Raw genomic sequence first — 18,227 nt, 5'->3', positions numbered from 1 at the left:
TCCTTCTGCTGGGCTGACCCATCCTGCCTACCTTTGACTGTTTCCATAGAGATTTTACAGGAGTTGCTCTGTCACAGGCTTGGTGCAGTCTCTCAGACACTCTTTAAAATACATCTAAAGTATTAAAGTGGGTAATTTTAAAATGATTATATGTATCATAAAGACTAGAAAGAGCCCTAGCTGGTTTGGCTCAGTGGACAGAGCCTTGGCCAGCAGTTTTAGGGTCCCAGGTTCAATTTCAATCAAGGGAATGTACTGGAAAAATATCCTTGAGTGAGGATTAACAATACAAAACAAACAAAAAGACTAGAAGGATATGCTCCCAACAGTATATATCGCCAGGGAGTGGAACTGATAGTGGTTGGACTTTTATTTTTCTAAGCTTTTATAACTCACTTGTGTTTTTTTTTTTGTGTGTGTGTGTGTGTGTGTGTTTTTTCTCCTTTAAAAAGCTTTCCAATCGTTTTTTAAATAGATGAGTCAGAAAAAAATTACTGACTTTGCCTGTATCATGTATCTGACCACTGGTGCATCTCCTATCAGGTTTATTACACAAATCACTTCCAGAAATGCACATCAAAATGTATACTACATCACTAACCTCTTGTCTTCTCATTCAGATCTCCTGTTAGACCGTAATCCAAGGTCTCTATCTGACTACTGACTACTGTATCTTCAATGCTACAACAACGGCTCAGTGAAAACATTTGGCACACAACTGGCAAATGAATAAGTAAAGAACATACACTTTCCTCTTTCCCAGTTTTAGACACACCGACATATTCTCATATTAACCTTGAGGTTAGAATGTATGTCAAAGTCAGGCAGAGAAAAAAAATTGTACAGGGAATTATCTGTGCTTCCAAATCTTCACACCTTGCCAGAGGTGGATGTTATGGGTTGAATTGTGGTTTCGACCCCCAAAAGATTGTTGCAGTCCTCACCTCTGGTACCTCAGAATGTGATGTCATTTGGAAACAAAGACTTTGCAGGTGTAATTAGCTAAGATGAGGTCATCCTACTGAGGGTGAGTCACTAATCCAATAGTACTGGTGTCCTCACAGGAAGACAGCTGTGTGAAGGCAGGATCTGGGTGATACGCATTCAAGCCCCGGGATGCCAGAGATTGACAGGAAACACCAGAAGCCAGGAATGATTCCTCACATGTTTCAGAGGGAGCTTGGTGCTGCTGACATACGAATTTCAGACTTCTAGGTTGCAAAACTGAGAGGCAATAAACTTCTGTTGATTTAAGCCACGCACCTTGTGGTGCTTTGCTGTGGGAGCCTGTGGAAATCAACACAGTGGCCTTGACTTTGAATTGTTACAGGTAATGGGAGAGGAGTAAACAGCCACCTGAATATCATGACCTACAGGTTTTCCATGATTTCCCAGTGTACTTGATGATCATGAAAAATATTTTCAAGAACATGCCCAGTCAACACAAGAATGTTAGAGAAGCAAAACAACAGGTAACAAATTTTAATGTCAGGTACTGATATAAAATATTTAAAAAATCAGTGTTACAATTCCGCTTTTCAAAAATTAACATTTTACAATAGTAGTAAAATAAAGTTTCACAAAGTTAAATTCCCTAAACACTTCATTTCTTCATTTCAATATTAACCTAACTTTTTACAGTCTACCAAAACGTATTATTATTTTTTTAAAGCATTGGTGCTCTTCAGTGAAATGTGAGCATGGGGCCCCAACACATAAAATAGAAAGGGATGCTGTTCTAGTGGGGAGGGAGGCTGTGCTTCCAGAGGGGGATCACGCTTCTCTACGTGTCACCTCTTTTTTTAAAAAAATATTTTATTAACTTTTTTCAGAGAGGAAGGGAGAGGGATAGAGAGTTAGAAACATCAATGAGAGAGAAACATTGATCAACTGCCTCCTGCACACCCCCTACTGGAGATGTGCCTGCAACCAAGGTACATGCCCTTGACTGGAATCGATCCTGAGACCCTTCAGTCCACGGGTCAATGCTCTATCCACTGAGCCACGCCAGTCAGGGCTACATGTTACCTCTTAAAACTCTTAGGGCCCTAAGAATAGTCTGAGCACCATGGTATTAAAATAACAAATAAGATTTCATTGACAAAGAAAACCTAGGAGGTTCATTCAGTAACCAACACTTTTAACCCTCTGCTTTCCCATGTTTTTCTGCAGTTTCACTTTAGAAAATTCTTTGGACACCAATTATTTGAATGGCAGCGATACTGAGCAGAAATTGTATTTCTATACCTGGGAAATTACAATATAAGTGCTGCTGAATAGGATCCAATAACAAGGATTTTCCAAAAATGTTTTAAGGCAGTTCATTATTCATACTAATAAAAATTAAACATTTCTCATGAATACTAGTAAATCCCCAAAGCCAAGATAGTTCTTGGGAAGATAAAGCATCCCAATAAATGAAAAGGGGGATTCCAAGTAAATGTAGCGTCATGGGGCCTGAGGATAAACGTCCAAACAGTAGAGAAAATGTCAAAACAACATTCACATGGTCCTGTGAGGTGGGATGTGCCCAGGAACAGCTGGGCTGTGGAGATGTGTGCACGGTGAGGCTGATTAAAGATGGGAAGGCTGGGCAGTGCACTTGGAGCTCCCGGATCTGTCCCTTGTTTCAGCAATGTTCTGTCCCTGGAACTGATCCAGGGACATCCCTTCTTGGAGCCTCCAACCACTCTCCTGCGTCTCATCCAGTCACCACCTTCAGAACCACCTCCGGGACCAAGCACCACACCGGTTTCTTTTTTCTACCTTCACTTATTGCCGAACAACCATGAGCTCCCAAATTCGTCAGAATTATTCCACCAACGTGGAGGCTGCGATCTATCGCCTGGCCAACCTGCCTCTGTGGCCCTCCTACACCTACCTCTCTCTGGGCTTCTATTCCAACCACGACGATGTGGCTCTGGAGGGTGTGGGCCACTTCCGTGAGTTGGCGGAGAAGAAGTGTGAGGGCGCTAAGCATTTCTTAACGCTGCAAAACAAGCCTGGCCGCAGCATTGTCTTCCAGGACATGCAGAAAGCTTCCCAAGATGTCTGGGGCAAAACTCAGGAGGCATGGCAGCCACCCTGGCCTTGGAGAAGAGACTGAACCAGGCCCTTTTGGAGCTGCAGGCCCTGGGTTCTACCTGTGCAGACCCTCAGCTCTGTGACTTCCTGCAGAACCACTTCCTGGGTGAAGAGGTGAAACTGATCAAGAAGATGGGCGACACCTGGCTCACCTCCGCAGGCTGGGAGCATCTCTTCGAAAGACTCACCCTCAAGCACAACTAGGAGCCGGTGGAGTGCAGAGGTCTTTCAGAGGCCCCTCTGCATCGCCCCGGTGTCTCTGGCTTTTACCCGAGCCTCTTTCCCAAACTACTAGCCATTCTTTTAGCCACCCTGGAGCCCTCTCCTATGCGCTGGACCAAATGAAACAATCAAGCTTTTTGCAGCAAAACAAACAAACAAAACAAAACAGATGGGAAGGCTGTGTTAGACCCACTGGGCACAGAACCACAATGAAAGCACTGACTTAAGGTTACGTGTGGTTAGTTATTAACAACACAACACAGAAGGTCAGGAGTCACACGGCCTTGTGGTTAGCTGGCAGGGCTTGCTCATTAAGGACCTTTCCAGAGACGTTTTCTAGGGAGTTTATTAATTTCACAAGCATTTCTATAGATGCCACTAATGTAGTTCTTAGAATGTGCCAGGCTCTATTCTACGCATTTGATCCTCATAACAACCCTATGAGGTGGGTACTATTTTAGCCCCATTTTACAGGCGGGGAAATAGGCATATAGAGATTACACAACTTGCCCAAGATCGTCAGGCTTGAAAATGTTGATCTTGAATTCAAACCCTCTTCAGGGGAAAAAAATGACACGTTTGGCTAGGATGACAAATTTGTCCTAGAAAACCTTGGGAGCCGGCCTGAGTGAAAAAGGAAAACCTGATCCCCCTACAGCACCAGAATCGAGACTTTCTCAGCACCAGAGCTGGTGCTCGTCTGCTCTCACACCCCAGGACGGGAGCTCTAAGTCACTTTCAATTTCAACAGAGAGAAACATAAATTGTGCACGGATGAATTCAGTATGTCTTCCATTCTTAGTGAAGTTGAGGTTTTTCTGAAATGTCTGATGTGAAACCATACTGTTCTAACATTGCAGGCTGGCTAAACCAACCGAAACCTGATTCAGGAAGCACTTGCTTCTCGAATATCACAGAGACCAATATAAAAAAAGATAGTAAATAAATATTAAGTTTGGTATTTAAAAAAAGTGGTTTCAAATAAGGTTTAAGAATAACCTTGTACATCCCAATTCATTACTTTATCATATTCTTGAATTCTTTGCTTTATGTGAGAAAGTTTATTCTTTAGATAGTCACAGCGCTCCTTTTTTTCCAGAAACGTAGGATCCTGGAAAAGAAACATAGTTGTATGTCAGACTGTGCTACCAGCAAAGAACTCAGAAACATACATAATCACCCAGAAAATCTCCCTTCTTAACAGATTTTCCTGCAGCAGATTTCAAAATCTGCTTAATAAGAAAACCAGCTAAGCTCTCCACAGGTTTCTAATAAACTGTATTTTTTAGAATAGTTTTAGGTTCACAGCAAAGTTGAGAAATCCAAAGAGCTGAACTACCTATAACTTTAGTAGTTTAAAATACATTCAAAGTAAACAACAACTATAGAAATGTTTAATGAAAGCTCTCTTTGGCCTCTACGGATTTGTGCAAACAAGTGAAGGATGGAGTTAGAAACGTGTAACGTAACATAACCTTCGGAAGGAAATGTGGGTGACAATTGTGTGTCAGTGCTCCTTTCCCTGGGTGGCGAAATCAGGACACGACAGATGCCATCAGAACAGAACAAAGGTGTCCAGCAGGCACCTCTGGTCCCTGAACAAGTAGAATCTTAAGAAACACAGAAAAAAAGCCCTGGCTAGTGTGGCTCAGTTGGTTGAGCATTGTCTTGTGCACCGAAAGGCTGACAATTCAATTGCCCAGTCAGTGCACATACCCTGATTGCAAGTTCAATCCCCTGTTGGGATGGGTAAGGAGGCAACCCATTGATGTTTCTCTCTCTTTTTCCCTTTTTCTCGCTCTAAATAAATAAATAAAGAAAGAATGCTTTTAAAGCTAAAAGAATCTAAAATCTTCCCGTTGTCTCCATTGTACCTGGATAAGAATATACTTTGAACAAAATAATTTTACTAACCTTCTTTTTTTTCTTAAATTCTTCATGGATTCTTGAAATTCTCTCATGCTCCTAGAAATGGCATATTGGATACTTGAATTAAAACACTTGCATTTACTCACAACCTATCTCAAGAATGTGTCTCAAAGTACACAGGGAATTAGAACAGAAAACAATTTTTACCTAAGACTGCAATCACTGTATTCATACACACAAATGCAATCCACCGGATGTGTGAGGATTACTATGTGCAGGCACGGGGCTGAGGCGTGAACAGGGGAAAGGCCCCGCGGGCATGAAGCCAGAAGCGAGTCCCAGCGGCACTGCCTGCCAGCGGTGTGCCCTGAGCCAGATCGTGACCCTGCGAAGACTCAGTTTTCTTACTGGCAAAATGGAAACAATCACCATACGTACGTACCTCACAGGACGGTGAGAAGCTTCACTTATGTGAAATGACCCCTGTAAAGCGCTTGGCACAGAGTGATCACACTCGCTATTACTCAGCATCATTTTCAGCCTCGTTGGAAAGCTCTTTTTCGTGTTATCACATATTGTGATCGAGAGGTTCAGATTATTCAACTTTTGAAAACAGCTAATATGCCGAAACCGGTTTGGCTCAATGGATAGAGCGTCGACTTGGGGACTGAGGGGTCCCGGGTTCGATTCCGGTCAAGGGCATGTACCTTGGTTGAGGGCATATCCCCAGTAGGGGATGTGCCGGAGGCGGCTGATCGATGACTCTCTCTCATCGATGTTTCTAACTATCTCTCTCCCTTCCTCTCTGTACAAAATCAATAAAATATATTAAAAAAAAAAAAAAAAAAGGAAAGAAAACAGCTAATATAATGTTCCTTCTAACTTTAAGTTTTATATAAAAATGTGCAATTTCATCTCCGGTAGGGGGTGTGCAAGAGGCAGCTGGTTGATGTTTCTCTCTCATTGACATTTCTAACTCTCTGTCCCTCTCAAGTCTTCTCTGTGTAAAATCAATAAAATGTATTTTAAAAAAAAATGTGCAATTTGTACTTTACTTAAGTAAGAAAATAAAATCCCTGTCTAATAATGTAAGGCCGAAGACATTATGTAATTTGAATTGTAATCTTGACTAGTCACCTTGACGACCTCAAGGGACTTACTTCCCTAGACACACACAGCAGACGCGTGTGGTTATGACTTCTCTGTATTTCAAAAAAAGGTCAGAATATCCTCTTGTCACTCAGTGTCCCAGGCAGCCGCAGACACTGACCTGCTGGCTTCCCGAATGGAACGGCAGTCTGCTCATCACTGCGTCCAGCTCGTCGAACTTCCTCAGGACGGCCTGGACTTCTGCAGAGAGCTCCTTGTACTCTGAAAACTGGTCTTGGAACACTGCTTTATAGCGCTCTCGTTCATCATCCGTCCGAATCACAGGATATTTCCTGGGAGGAATTAACCAGAGTTATAACTTGTTCACTACAACAAGCTGAACTCGAAATCAGTTTAGCTTATTCCTCACTGACCAAACTGTGTACCTCCAACTCAATATGCTACCTCAGAGGTAACAAACAACTGCTCAAACAGAAGTGATTGTAAGCAGAGAGGATTAACTTGGAGACGAAAAGAAAAATGAAAAGCCCAAATGGAAACTCTCAGTTTCTACCTCGAAGGAGGATTTATGTTGATACTCACGCCACATAGTCAGGCAACATGATAGGTTTGGGAATGTGGCCCGAGGGGATGTGTCCACTCAGTATTTCAGGTTTCATATTTGTTGGTCTCAATTCTTTGAAATGAACTTCTTGGTCTCTCTGTCTGTCACTGCCGACGGCCATTTCACACTATCGTTTAGGGAGAAAAAGAAGATTTGTTTATAAACAGAGATAGAAGGATTTTATTCTTAGAAGAAAATGAAGGGGCAAGAAGAATAAAAGCAGGAACAACAATTACCGTGTCACTTTAGAATTACTGTGTTACAGTCACAAAGTTGTTCTGTTTCTGTAACAGGCCCATGGAGACGTGGGAGAGCACACACGAGGTATAACACCCTCCAACCTCAATCACATGCACGTCCAAAATGGACGATGACATGGTGGGAGTGGGTGACTTAAGTACTTCATTTATTTAGGATTTATACCCCTAACTAATTGTAAGAGAATAAAAAATGTAGTCCAAAATGGGAAATTCAGGGACCAAAAATGGAACAAGTCTAGTTACATGGAATAAGAGAGAATGACACCGGAACCTGAGATGAATGAATTACAAGCAGCCACTGAGCAGGTCAGAGAGGGATGCACGTTGCATTGTTTTCATTATCTGAAAGGAAAGCAACGAATCCAGAGGGGAGGTGGTGGATGCCTTGGACTTGCCCACGTGTCCCTGACCTGCGATTCCCTGGAGGCTGTGAGGACCCTGGAGGAGGTGGTTTAAGGCACCCTTGTTTCTACACTGGAGAGCGCTAGAGGCCTTTTGAATAAAAAATGGTACTTTCCGAAGACAGGAAAAGAACATAAGATGGAAGCGGCCCAGGGAGGAAGTCCAGGGGACAAGCCTCACGAGCTAAAAGAGCCGGAAGAAGGGCAGTGGGAGTGGAAGGCCGGGCGAGCCTGCCCTAGACCAGGCCGGCTAAGACGGTGTGCAGCTTTGGGGCTGAGAAGAGAGAGTTCAGGACTCCACTACGCAGTGCCCAGACCACCACGCCAGCTGGTACGGTTGGTGGATGCCAGGAAAGGGGTTTCCATGTCACATGTAAAGGAGCCCTGTTCAGAGAGGTTTCGGAGGTTCTCCAAGGTCCCACGGCTATGACGTGCAAAGGCCACAATGAAAACCCAGAACGTTTTGGCTCATTGATAACTTTGAAGGCGTAATACAAGGAAACTGGTCTACGTAGCTGTATATTGTTCAATCGCTACGTTCCCTGAGGTGCTGGTGGCACGCCAGGAAGGAGTCTGAGCAGGGCGGGGCGGGCATGCCGTCCTGCTGGAGGAATGAACTTGAGCTGGGCACACTGATGCCTCCCCAGAGGGGTCCGCTCCCCTCCTCTGGCCCCACGGACCCCTGGCCCATGCTTGTTAAACTAAACGGAGAGTAGCCTGGGAGGCCCCGACTTCACTGAAAACAAATGTAAAATGAGGTTTTAAAACCATGCCAGGCAGCTTTTAAAATCCTTTGTTTCTTGATTTCCTATCGCTAAGGCTGCCTTTGAGGTTTGGTCTAACATTAGCTCCTTCTAAAAACCACCAGCTCCTATCTCACCAAACCGCACGGCTGATGAGAGGATCAGACTCCGAGGCTGCTCAGCAGGGAGGGTTATGGAAAGGAGAACGAAAGGGAGCCAGCCCGCCTCCGAGCAGGCCCTCACAGCGGCAGGACAGTCCATGGGAGGGTTGGCTTTTTCCTGGGTGAAGTTTCTTCAAGCAGGAACTGCTCGTTTTCCTTACGTGTCTTTCCCTATTTCCAAGAGTTACTTTTTAACATAAAGAAGGAGTTTTAAGAAACCAGAACACTTCCACAGAGACCATTCCATCTGCTTCAGTGTGTTTTTGTTTTTATGCTCATAACGTTTCCTTCACGCTTTTAGCGTGAACTGATCATCAGTTCAGAAAAAGGTTTTTTTTTTGGAAAAGGCCTGGAACTGGACCTGAGACAGAATCAAACCACTTTAAGCTTTCACGGGAAGGATGCCCTGGCTCCAGCCCGGCCAGACCGCGCTCAAGCAGCGTTCTGATGACAAACACAAGCCCCCATGTAGGGCCTTTCTTTGCTTCTAACAAAAACTAGTTTTGTCAGCAAATTTCAGAAAAGCTTTACTGTGAGCCAAGAGAAGGTAATTAAGCAACAGGGCAAGTAATGCTTTGGATATAATTACTAAGCCTCTCAAATTAAAAATGGACTGAATGAAAAAAAGAAAAAAAGGGGGGGCTGAGTGAATATTCTGTTAGGTTGGAAATAGGGCGAGCTAGGTAAGTGTTTCAGTGTCCCTCTGCCCAATTCCCACTTTCTCTCCCTCTGAGAGTATAATGTAATGATGCATAGGCCCCCAATTCCAACCCAGATTTTGGCTTTTCTATCTTAGGAAAGAAATCTGCTCAGTACTTAGGCATTTATTAGAATTTGTTTCTGTCTCTATTTGATCTTACTGAATGTCTATTTTTTTTTTTTAAATGATCTTATTTGCTCTTTATAAATTGTGGCTGTTAAAACACCAAAAATGGCTCTGGCTGATGTGACTCAGTTGGTTGGGCATCCTTTCTTGCACCCAAAGTTTTCCCATTCAATCTCTGATCAGAGCACATGCCCTGGTTGTGGGTTCAATCCTCTGTGCAAGAGGCAGCGAATGAATGTTTCACTCTCACATTGATGTTTTTCTCTCTCTCTCCATGTCCCTTCTGTCTCTAAAAATCACTAGTAATAATTTAAAAATCTCTAAGAAAAAAAAAAAATACCAAAGAAGGAATAGCCTAGTAGATAGTTACAAACAAGTGACAGAAAACAGAAGTTCAGAGATGGTAAGTAATTCCCCCAGGGTCACAGAGCTATTAAGTAGCTGATCTTGTATTCCAATTCAGATTTGCCTGATCCCAAAGTTTATTTCCTCTGCATCTTACTGCACTATAAAAAGAGAATGGAGAAGTTCTGTATGTACGAATAAGGAAACAGCTTAGAAATGTATTGTTTGTCCTGGCAGGCAAGCTCAGTTGGTTAGAGCATCATCCCGATACGCCAACGTTGCAGGTTTGATTCCCCAGTCAGGGCACATACAAGAAGCACCCAATAAATACATAACTAAGTGGAAAACAAATCCAGTGCTTCTCTTTCTCTCTCACATATTCTCTCTCTTTAAAAATCAACAAATAAAAAATAAATGTATTGTTAAGTGGGAAAAGTTAGGAACATAACAGTGTAGACTGTATGCGACTGTTTGTGTAAAAGGGGGAGGAGAGCCAATATACACATAACACGTTTCTGAAAGGAAACACAGGACACTAATGTCTCCAAGCAGGAGAACTGGAAAGCCGAATAGAGGAGAGAAGACTTTTGAATTTAGAGCTTCCTTTGAGTTTTGGACCAAGTGAATACACTTCTTTTTCAAAGAAAGAAACAAATCAATGAATTGGATTCTCAGTTTGTTGCTTAGAAATAATACCCAATATCTTAAAATAGAACTTTTCAATGAGGTAAAATCACGATTAAAATATTTTAAATTATTGCCCTTGCTGGTTTGGCTCAGAGGATAGAGCGTCAGCCTATGGACTGAAAGGTCCCAGATTCCATTCCGGTCAAGGGCACATGCTGAGGTTGTGGGCTGAGCCCCAGTGTGGGACTTATGGGAGGCAGCCAATCAATGGTTCTTTCTCATCATTGATTTTCTATCTCTCTTTCCCTCTCCCTTCCTCTCTGAAATCAATAAAAATATATTTAAAAAATAAAATAAATTATATTAAATTATTACATATATGTAAATAATTATAATAATAGCATCTCATTTAATTAATTCAGCAATCATGCAAGGTAGAAATTACTATTATTCCAATTTTACAGATGAAGAAACTAAAGCATTAGAAAGTTCAATACTTGCTTACCACCACCCAGTTAGTAAATGGTGGAATAGAAATTTCTTTCTTGATTCTATAAAATTTGGCTTCTGAAAGAACTTTAAAAAGACTGCAGAAAGCTTGGGAGAATTTTATTTTAAAAGATTAAAACTTAAAAATACAAGAACCAAGAGTTCACTTGCATAATTATTCATCTAACAAAAAGAAGCTATTACTAGCTTTCTCTAACTTGGTCCTTCACGTAGTAGAAAAAACCTGGATGTCCTCTTATGAACTCAGTGTAATAGATATACCTTCACAGAAAGAGGATCTACTCTGCAGATTTACAGACAAGAGAGAAAAGTACTTAACAAAATATAGTGACAAAATATAATGTGAACTGTTTTCTTACCATTTTTCTTTTTGATGGAAATGATGGCTCACTTATCTGGAATAAAAAAAGTTAACATGATTTTTAAAGGCATGTAAAATTACTTTGCAAATACTTTCATCCATTTGCATTTATAGCCCAATCTTAATTTTACAAAGCTCGATTCTCTACTTTTCCTAAGCTCCTCTTACTTTTGGCCACATGTTGATGGGCCAGTGGAGAACCAGAGGAGATGGGGTAATGGTAATTCCTTGTCAATCAGGAACAAAGAGAATTGGAAATACGGAGATGGCAGTCTCTTAGGTAAGTTGCTTTGAATCACCTAGAGATTGTCTTTATTCTTGCTTCCCATTACCTTGCACAATTAAAGAGTTTGACACAGTTACATTATAAAATTAACAGAAAAAAGCCACAGGCCATTTCATCTTCCACCTTTTAGGAAGTTACAGCGACATCAGAGGTGATTCAAGTCCCTCCAGCCATTATGAAAAGTCTGATAGGAACAAGTTTTTATCAGAAAAAGAAAGAATTATGTTGATAATTACAGATGCTATGAATGTAGAATTTTGAAATGATATTAAGAACTCGGTTGTTATTAAATTTACCTAAAATTATGAGGATGTATGTATGTTTCACTACCTAGATTTTAAACTGATCGAAATTCTTTACTTTGTATACAAGTTCTTTACTTTGTATACACAGATGTAAATTTAAGAAATATGCTTAACAATGCCCAAATAAGCTTTTGGAAAAAAACTTAAATCTAGGTCAAGTTCTAGTAAGATTAGTATATTTTGTGACAAAAGAGTGTGGATCACATTGAAACAGGCTGAGGTTCTTCTCCATATTACATAAGGTACTGGTTATATTTTTCCCAAATAAAAATTTTACCAATTAAAACTAAAGAAGAAGGTTCTTGATATAAACTTAGTTAAGTTTTTTTTGTAGTTGTTATGCATAAGATTCATGCAAAAGAATAAAAGGAAACTATATAAGTCAACCAGCAAACAAATAGTTCATCCAGTAAATAATGACAAGATTTCATTTTATCTATAGTTTTGCACAATATACAGGAGTGGGCAAAAGTAAGTGTACAGTTGTGAGTACTTGAAACAGTATATCCTTTTATTATTACTTATTAATTATTGTATTATTTATTTGTATTACAACTGTAAACCTACTGTTGCCCATCCCTTTATACTATGTGCAATTATACAGTATCTAGGTGATCTTTAGAAAAATCAGGAAAAGATGCAAATATAGTTAACTTGAAATAAAGAAAAAAGTTAAAGTAATATGACATTTTCAGTGTTATAGGAAATTCTACTACACACCACTCCTTAGAAGACAAAAATAAAACAAAAAAGATTAAAGCAAAACATTAGCTTATTTCAGGGTATAAATGAAGCTAGTACAACATACTCTTAACATTTTTGCTACCGTTCAAATGTTCAAATAAAATTATTTTAAGTAAGGCTTTGATACAATCTTATTCTCTAGGACCTAGAGAGTCTAGATATTATTAATTCTCTAGATATAGAGTCTAGGTATTATTAATTCTCCTCCTCCTCCTTCTCTTTCGTGTATTTAACTAGTTAAATCCTAGAAATGAAATAAAGCACATGGATCCCACTCTAATTTTGGAACACTCATCTCCTTAAAGTAAGGATGAAACGTCAAAACGCCTGGGTAAGTTTCCAGAGTGTTCTCTAACTTACTTTAATAACGAGACATTTTATTTCCTGAGCATGTTGTTATGCACCGTACTCTTACTTGACTTTAACTCACTGGAAGAAACTGGGGCTCACGATAACAGATTTAAATGAGCACCTGGCTCCTCTAACTGAAAGATTATAGCTTTTTCATTGTCTTACCATACTGAAGAATCAAGACTGTCCTCTAACTTACTTTAATAATGAGACATTTTACTTCCTGAGCATCTTGTTATTCTTTGCAGGGATTCAGAAGCTATGTTTCCCCTTAAGCATCAGAGAGACAAACTAATGCCGCCAACAAACTCTGTATTGTGTTACACACCAGGTGTCTGCTTGCAATGCCACACCACAGTGCCACTGCAGGGTGGGCCATTCCAGCCCACCATGTCAGATACGGAGCTTCTGAACTTCAGGCCTTCTATAAAATCCTTGTTTTGAGAACTATACATATTTAACAAGGGAGTAAATAAAAGAAAAAAAAGAAAAGGTGAAAGACTGTGACATTCCTTACCTCCTGCTGTTCCATGTATTCCCTGTGTCTCCGAGCCGCCTCATGCCTCCACAGCTTGAGGCACACCAACGCACTGATGAGATAGACAATCATGGTGACAAACAGGAAGACCATCGCCGCCGTCTGCCCTCCTTCCACCCGGCAGAACATGGCGTTCATCGGGGAGTTGAACACCGGGTAGTAGCAGAGGCCCCCCCGGTTGATGTCATTCACGTAGACGATGGCCGCAGCCATGTACAGAACGAACAGGGCGATGTTGATTCCGAATTCGGTGAGGGGCCACCAGTTGGAGTCCAGAAGGATGGTCCGGTAGTACATGGACATGCCGAGCACCAGGAGGATGATGGTGGTGACCCACGCCAAGCCGGCGACCACGAGGATGAAGGGCGTCTTGGGGCCGCTGTAGGAGTAGCCCCCGTAGGCGCTGCCCAGGCCGCCCAGGCCGCCCAGGGCCGCGGGCGGGGAGTAGCCGAACATGTTGTACCACTCGCTGTCCTTGTGGATGTAGGCGGTGACGCAGGCGAAGACGCCGGCGCCCAGCAGCAGCTCGGCCACCCCCAGGATGCGCAGCAGGCCGGGCCAGGACTTCATGTAGGAGTAGCGCAGGCGGTAGGCCTCCACCTGCTCGCTGTAGGTGCGCGCCAGCGACCCGCAGGGCTCCCGGGGCAGCATGGCCTCGGCCTCCTTCCGGGAGCTATAGGTCCCCCCGGAGCCTCCGAAAGGGTCCCTGTAGGAGTTCGGGGGGGAGTGGTGGTTCGGCCTCCCCGGAGAGGCGGGAGGCGAACACGCCACGCCGTCGGAGATGTACCTGATGTCGGAGCCCGGCTTATCCCATTCTGGGTCCTTCTTCTTCCCCCGGAAGAAGCTCTTCCAGGACTCGGGGACGAAGCGCCGGACGGGCTTGAGGTCCGGCGCCACGGCCGGCTCCTCGGTGTCACTGGAGTAGAAGTCAGGGCCGAACGGAGGCTGTAACGGGAGAGGGGGCGGAGGCAGGGGATCGGCGCTCACCGCCAGCTCGCTGTCACGAAGAGTCTGGAGGGTCCTTGTGGTGCCGTCTTCCTGGGCCAGGTCCCTCCGGACCTCGTTGTAGTGCCTGTCTCGATCCCGATATCTCCCATCCTTTGAAGACATTTGTGGTTTCTACACCTGTGGCCAAGATCAGATATCACTTTATGCTTAAATTTTTAAATTGTTTTTATTATTTCAATGCTGATTTTATTTACTTAATAGCCAATGATCACATTTAGGGAGCCCATAGGATCATGTCTATTATATGATATATAAGATAACATAAATATGTATAGTTTAAGCATATATGACAATTATGTTAGCCGGGAACATTCTATACAATTTTAAGGGCAATCAAAAACTTAAATCTTAGCGCTGAATTAAAACATTTGTAAGTCTAACTTATGTATGAGCTCTGTAAACAACAAAATCTAAATAAACAAAGATAGAGGATTAAATTTTAACAAGACAGGATGCTACCACTTTCCAAGTAGAGTCGTCTCCTCAAACACCTAAATCTAAATATTTAATAGTTTGAGCGAACAAAAAATTCTCCACCTTCTCACTGTATGTCAGCGCCATCAGTACATACTCTTCATTTTCATTAACTCAAATCTGCTTTAGAAGAATGGTCCCGAGAAGCAGTCTGTTAAACACAGAATGAAGAGCCCCTTTCCTTCTTAACTCAGGAAAGCCAGTTTAGTGGCATTGCTTCTGCCACTCTGAAATATTAATACTTGACACTAGATTTTAAAAACTGATTTCTCAGAGAAAAAAATATCACCAAAAGTATAGATTCCTCAAAAGCAAAACACAGGGCAGCAGCAATGACCATGTATATCACCCTTTTCAGAACAATTATCTAAATGCCAGTGCTATCGCCATGGAGAGACTCAGAAGCTACCTTAAAGGGTATTCAATCCACCCAAAAAATAAGGCACATTTTACTAAACCTGTTAATTTCCTTCATGGACACAAATACAAAAAGAATGAAGGCATTTACTAATGTAACTATGTTTATTGCACATGAATTTCTCCCTCAAATTGCTTACATGTATATTGACTTGGAGACTCACTGGGCACATGACATTGTACTTGGTACTATGGAAGTAGCATCAAGATTTATTTTTTGTTTTTACTTTTTTAAATTTATTTTGTGTGTGTGTGTGTGTGTGTGTGTGTGAGTGGGGCATCAAAACTTAAAAGGCTAATCCACCTTATAATATCGAACAATTCAGACATTGCAAAGGCTTGCTTTATTTTACTTTGTAAAATGGAGATTGATCATTCCACAAATATTTACTGAACACCTGCTGTGTACTAGGGGTGTCGGTGCTGTGTGCCATGCTGAACGTGTGTCAGTGAAGGAAGCCAACTGACACCTTTGCCTTCTGGTGTGACAGGTGATAGCAGACAAGGGAAGTGAAATAGATGGAATGCTCAGGAACAAAGGTTAAGGAAGGGAATCAGGTGTGCACTATGAGCAGGGAGTTACAATTTAAATAGAATGACCAGGAAAGTCTTCCTAGGAAACAAGGTATTGAATACAGAAAAGGAGAGAAAGGAGGAAGCGAGGCAGGTATTCCAGGGAAAGCATCTCAGGTGGAGGGACAGCTACTGCAAATGTCTTGTGAGAGAGCCTGGCGTGTGGAACTATTAAGGCATGGAGGCCAGGAAGACAAGGGTGAAGACGGAGATGAGCTAGGAGGCCCCAGAAACAATCCAGCAGGCCATGGTGGTAACAACGGAGATAGCAAGAAGAGGTCAAATTCTAGATACTGGAAGTTAAACTATCTAATTAAACTTTTTAAATGTAAATTTTCTAACAATAAAAATGGAAGGAAGAGTATGATGAACTCCAATGCACCCATCAACCATCTTCAATGATTAGCAATTTATGACCAATCGTGTTTCATCTATATCCCCTACCTATTCCCTCTGGGAGCACCTTACTTTGAAGCAACATTTCTCCATCCTTCCAGGTTAGCCTTGGAGAGAAGCAGCCTCAAAGTTTGAAATCCAGCGGGAGATGTCAAGTATGCAGTCCATGTACAGAAGGGCACGTACTGCCACAGACGAGACAGAAGCACCCAAGAAGTGGGTGGCGATAAAGAAGTCTAAGCTGGGGTCTTCTAAAGGGACACTCCAATGTTAAAGAATTAACTATGCCGGCCCTAGCATGGTGCCCAATGCAAAGCAGGCACTCTTAGAAGGGATAAAAATTATTTGTTGCCCCTTTATTTTTTATCTTTACCTACGCTTCAATTCTAGAAACGCAAAGCACTCCTACAGTTTTGAAATACATTTTCCTAAGAGTAGACGCAAAAGCGCAATCATTTTAGCCAGTTTTACACAATACCCCTCAATAGCTATACTGTCTTTGCATTTAAAGGATTGATTCCGTTGCTTAATTTAAACTCGCTGTAAACAAAAAAAGTAGTGGATTTATCTTCACCAGGGAAAGGTGGCTTATTTGAATTAGACCACCTTATCAACGTTTAAATAAAAAGCAAAAAAAGGTATAAACCTGACCTGAAGAACTGTGTAATAGCAAAATATTTTATGTCAAAAGGGAGTGCTCAGCTGTATATTTTATGCCAGAGGGGATGCTCAGCTGTCTCTGAGCGCGTCTCGGCTGTCTGGGTCCAGGGTGCCCACACAGATCGGTGCCCTGAGGCGGGTGGGTCTTTGGTTGGGGCCCTGCCTGCGTTCCCTGGGGACTCCCCTCTGGGAAAGCCATGACCGTGGGGGGGAACAATATCCCTCCCCCATCCCACCCTCCGGCAAAATGTCCCAGGAATCGAGCTTTACACACCTTTACACACGCAAACCACAGCTTGGGCGGGCTTTAAGGTTTTGCTGGGCCCACGCAGGGGGCAGATTTAGGGCGTGGGGCTCCCAGGGGCTGGGACAGGCCCCGGGGTTTTAATTCTCTGAGTGCGTGCCCGGCCGCCACCCTCTCCGCTCCGCTGTCTCCCGCGTTCGCCGCCGGCGCCGGCCCGCCGCCGCCTCGCCCGGCCTCTGCCCGCCGCCGGGGGCTCCGTCCCGGCGCTCGGGGTGGAGGTGTCCCTCCGCCGTGGAGATCCCACCCCAGAGTGACCAGAACTCAGCCGGCTCCGCCGCGCCGACTCCCAGGAGCGGGGTCCGCGCCCGGAAGCGCCCGCCGCGCACCTGCGTGCCCGACGGGACCGGCCGGTCGGGCCCTCGGACCCGCGCCCCGCGGCCTCTTACCGCCGGGTCCGTCCGCGCTCGGCCGCAGGTGAAGGCGGGGCCGCGGCCCGGGAAGCTCCGAGGGACCGAGGACCCCCGCTCACTCCATCCGCACCTGCCGGGCGCCCGGCCCGCCCCCCGCGCTCCCACCCCCGCCCCCCTCACCTGCCGGCCGCCGGAAGAGCCGCTCCGCCGCCGCACCGAAACCGGTCCGGCTCTCGGGGCGGGGCCGGGCCCAGCGGAGCCCCGCCCGGCTTTGTCGGGCTCCCGCTAGGAGCTCTCGCCTGGAGGTGCCCGTCCGGACCTCCAAGCAAAGAAAAGGCCCCAGGCTGGTAGTGAAGGTGTGACCAAGCCCTCCGGAGAGTGCTCATGGCAAGGCAGCCACGGTCTTCCCTATTTTTAACAAAAGTCTGACTCTGGAGGAAGGAGTTTCATATACTATAGTCTATGCCCAATGATACACCGCAGAGAGTACACGTTAGGAAAAGTTAAGACAGGAGAAACAGAAAGATATTAAACACTTTAATGTTGATATAAATTATGTAACTTTCCAAAAAATTCCATTGTACAACATATTAAAAAGGTATCCAAGAAGTTGAGCCCTCGGAGAAACTGTAATTAAGGCACAAAGTTTTATTTACACTCATAATTGCATACTAAGCTGTTTTATAATTCATATTTAC

At 43.5% G+C, this 18,227-nt stretch overlaps 1 protein-coding gene and 1 pseudogene across 3 annotated transcripts; one reads left to right on the top strand and one right to left on the bottom strand.

Moving 5' to 3' along the window:
• Positions 1-1,467: 1,467 nt before the first annotated feature.
• MARVELD2 (MARVEL domain containing 2) lies at positions 1,468-17,949 on the bottom strand. Of its 2 annotated transcripts, none has more exons than XM_084880916.1 (7): positions 17,710-17,949; positions 13,327-14,472; positions 11,122-11,157; positions 6,868-7,016; positions 6,446-6,617; positions 5,221-5,271; positions 1,468-4,417 (listed from the first exon to the last, which is right to left on the bottom strand). In XM_084880916.1, the coding sequence occupies exons 2-7, from the start codon at positions 14,455-14,457 to the stop codon at positions 4,295-4,297; spliced, it is 1,662 nt and encodes a 553-aa protein (XP_084737042.1). In that variant the 5' UTR covers positions 14,458-14,472; positions 17,710-17,949; the 3' UTR covers positions 1,468-4,294. The 2 variants fall into 2 exon arrangements, with proteins under 2 accessions (XP_084737042.1, XP_084737043.1); XM_084880917.1 differs by lacking the exon at positions 17,710-17,949 and adding an exon at positions 17,566-17,692.
• LOC311621134 (ferritin light chain-like) lies at positions 2,789-3,288 on the top strand (annotated as a pseudogene). Its single transcript has one exon. The product of its transcript is annotated as a ferritin light chain-like (transcript).
• Positions 17,950-18,227: the final 278 nt, after the last annotated feature.

The sequence above is a fragment of the Pipistrellus hanaki genome, assembly GCF_964339955.1.
Source record: "Pipistrellus hanaki genome assembly, chromosome: 4".
Lineage (NCBI taxonomy): Eukaryota > Metazoa > Chordata > Mammalia > Chiroptera > Vespertilionidae > Pipistrellus > Pipistrellus hanaki.
The sequence above is the reverse complement of the archived record's forward strand: the minus strand, read 5'-3'. Positions and strand labels throughout refer to the sequence as shown.

What these genes read in the sequence shown, in the direction of transcription:
- MARVELD2 (XM_084880916.1), bottom strand. Translation starts at nt 14,457, where the DNA reads ATGTCTTCAAAGGATGGGAGATATCGGGATCGAGACAGGCACTACAAC. An exon ending in AATACATGGAACAGCAGGAG is followed by an intron (nt 11,158 to 13,326) that starts GTAAGGAATGTC and finishes TTTTTATTCCAG; the next exon opens with ATAAGTGAGCCATCATTTCC. An exon ending in AATTTAAGAAAAAAAAGAAG is followed by an intron (nt 4,418 to 5,220) that starts GTTAGTAAAATT and finishes TTTCTTTTCCAG; the next exon opens with GATCCTACGTTTCTGGAAAA.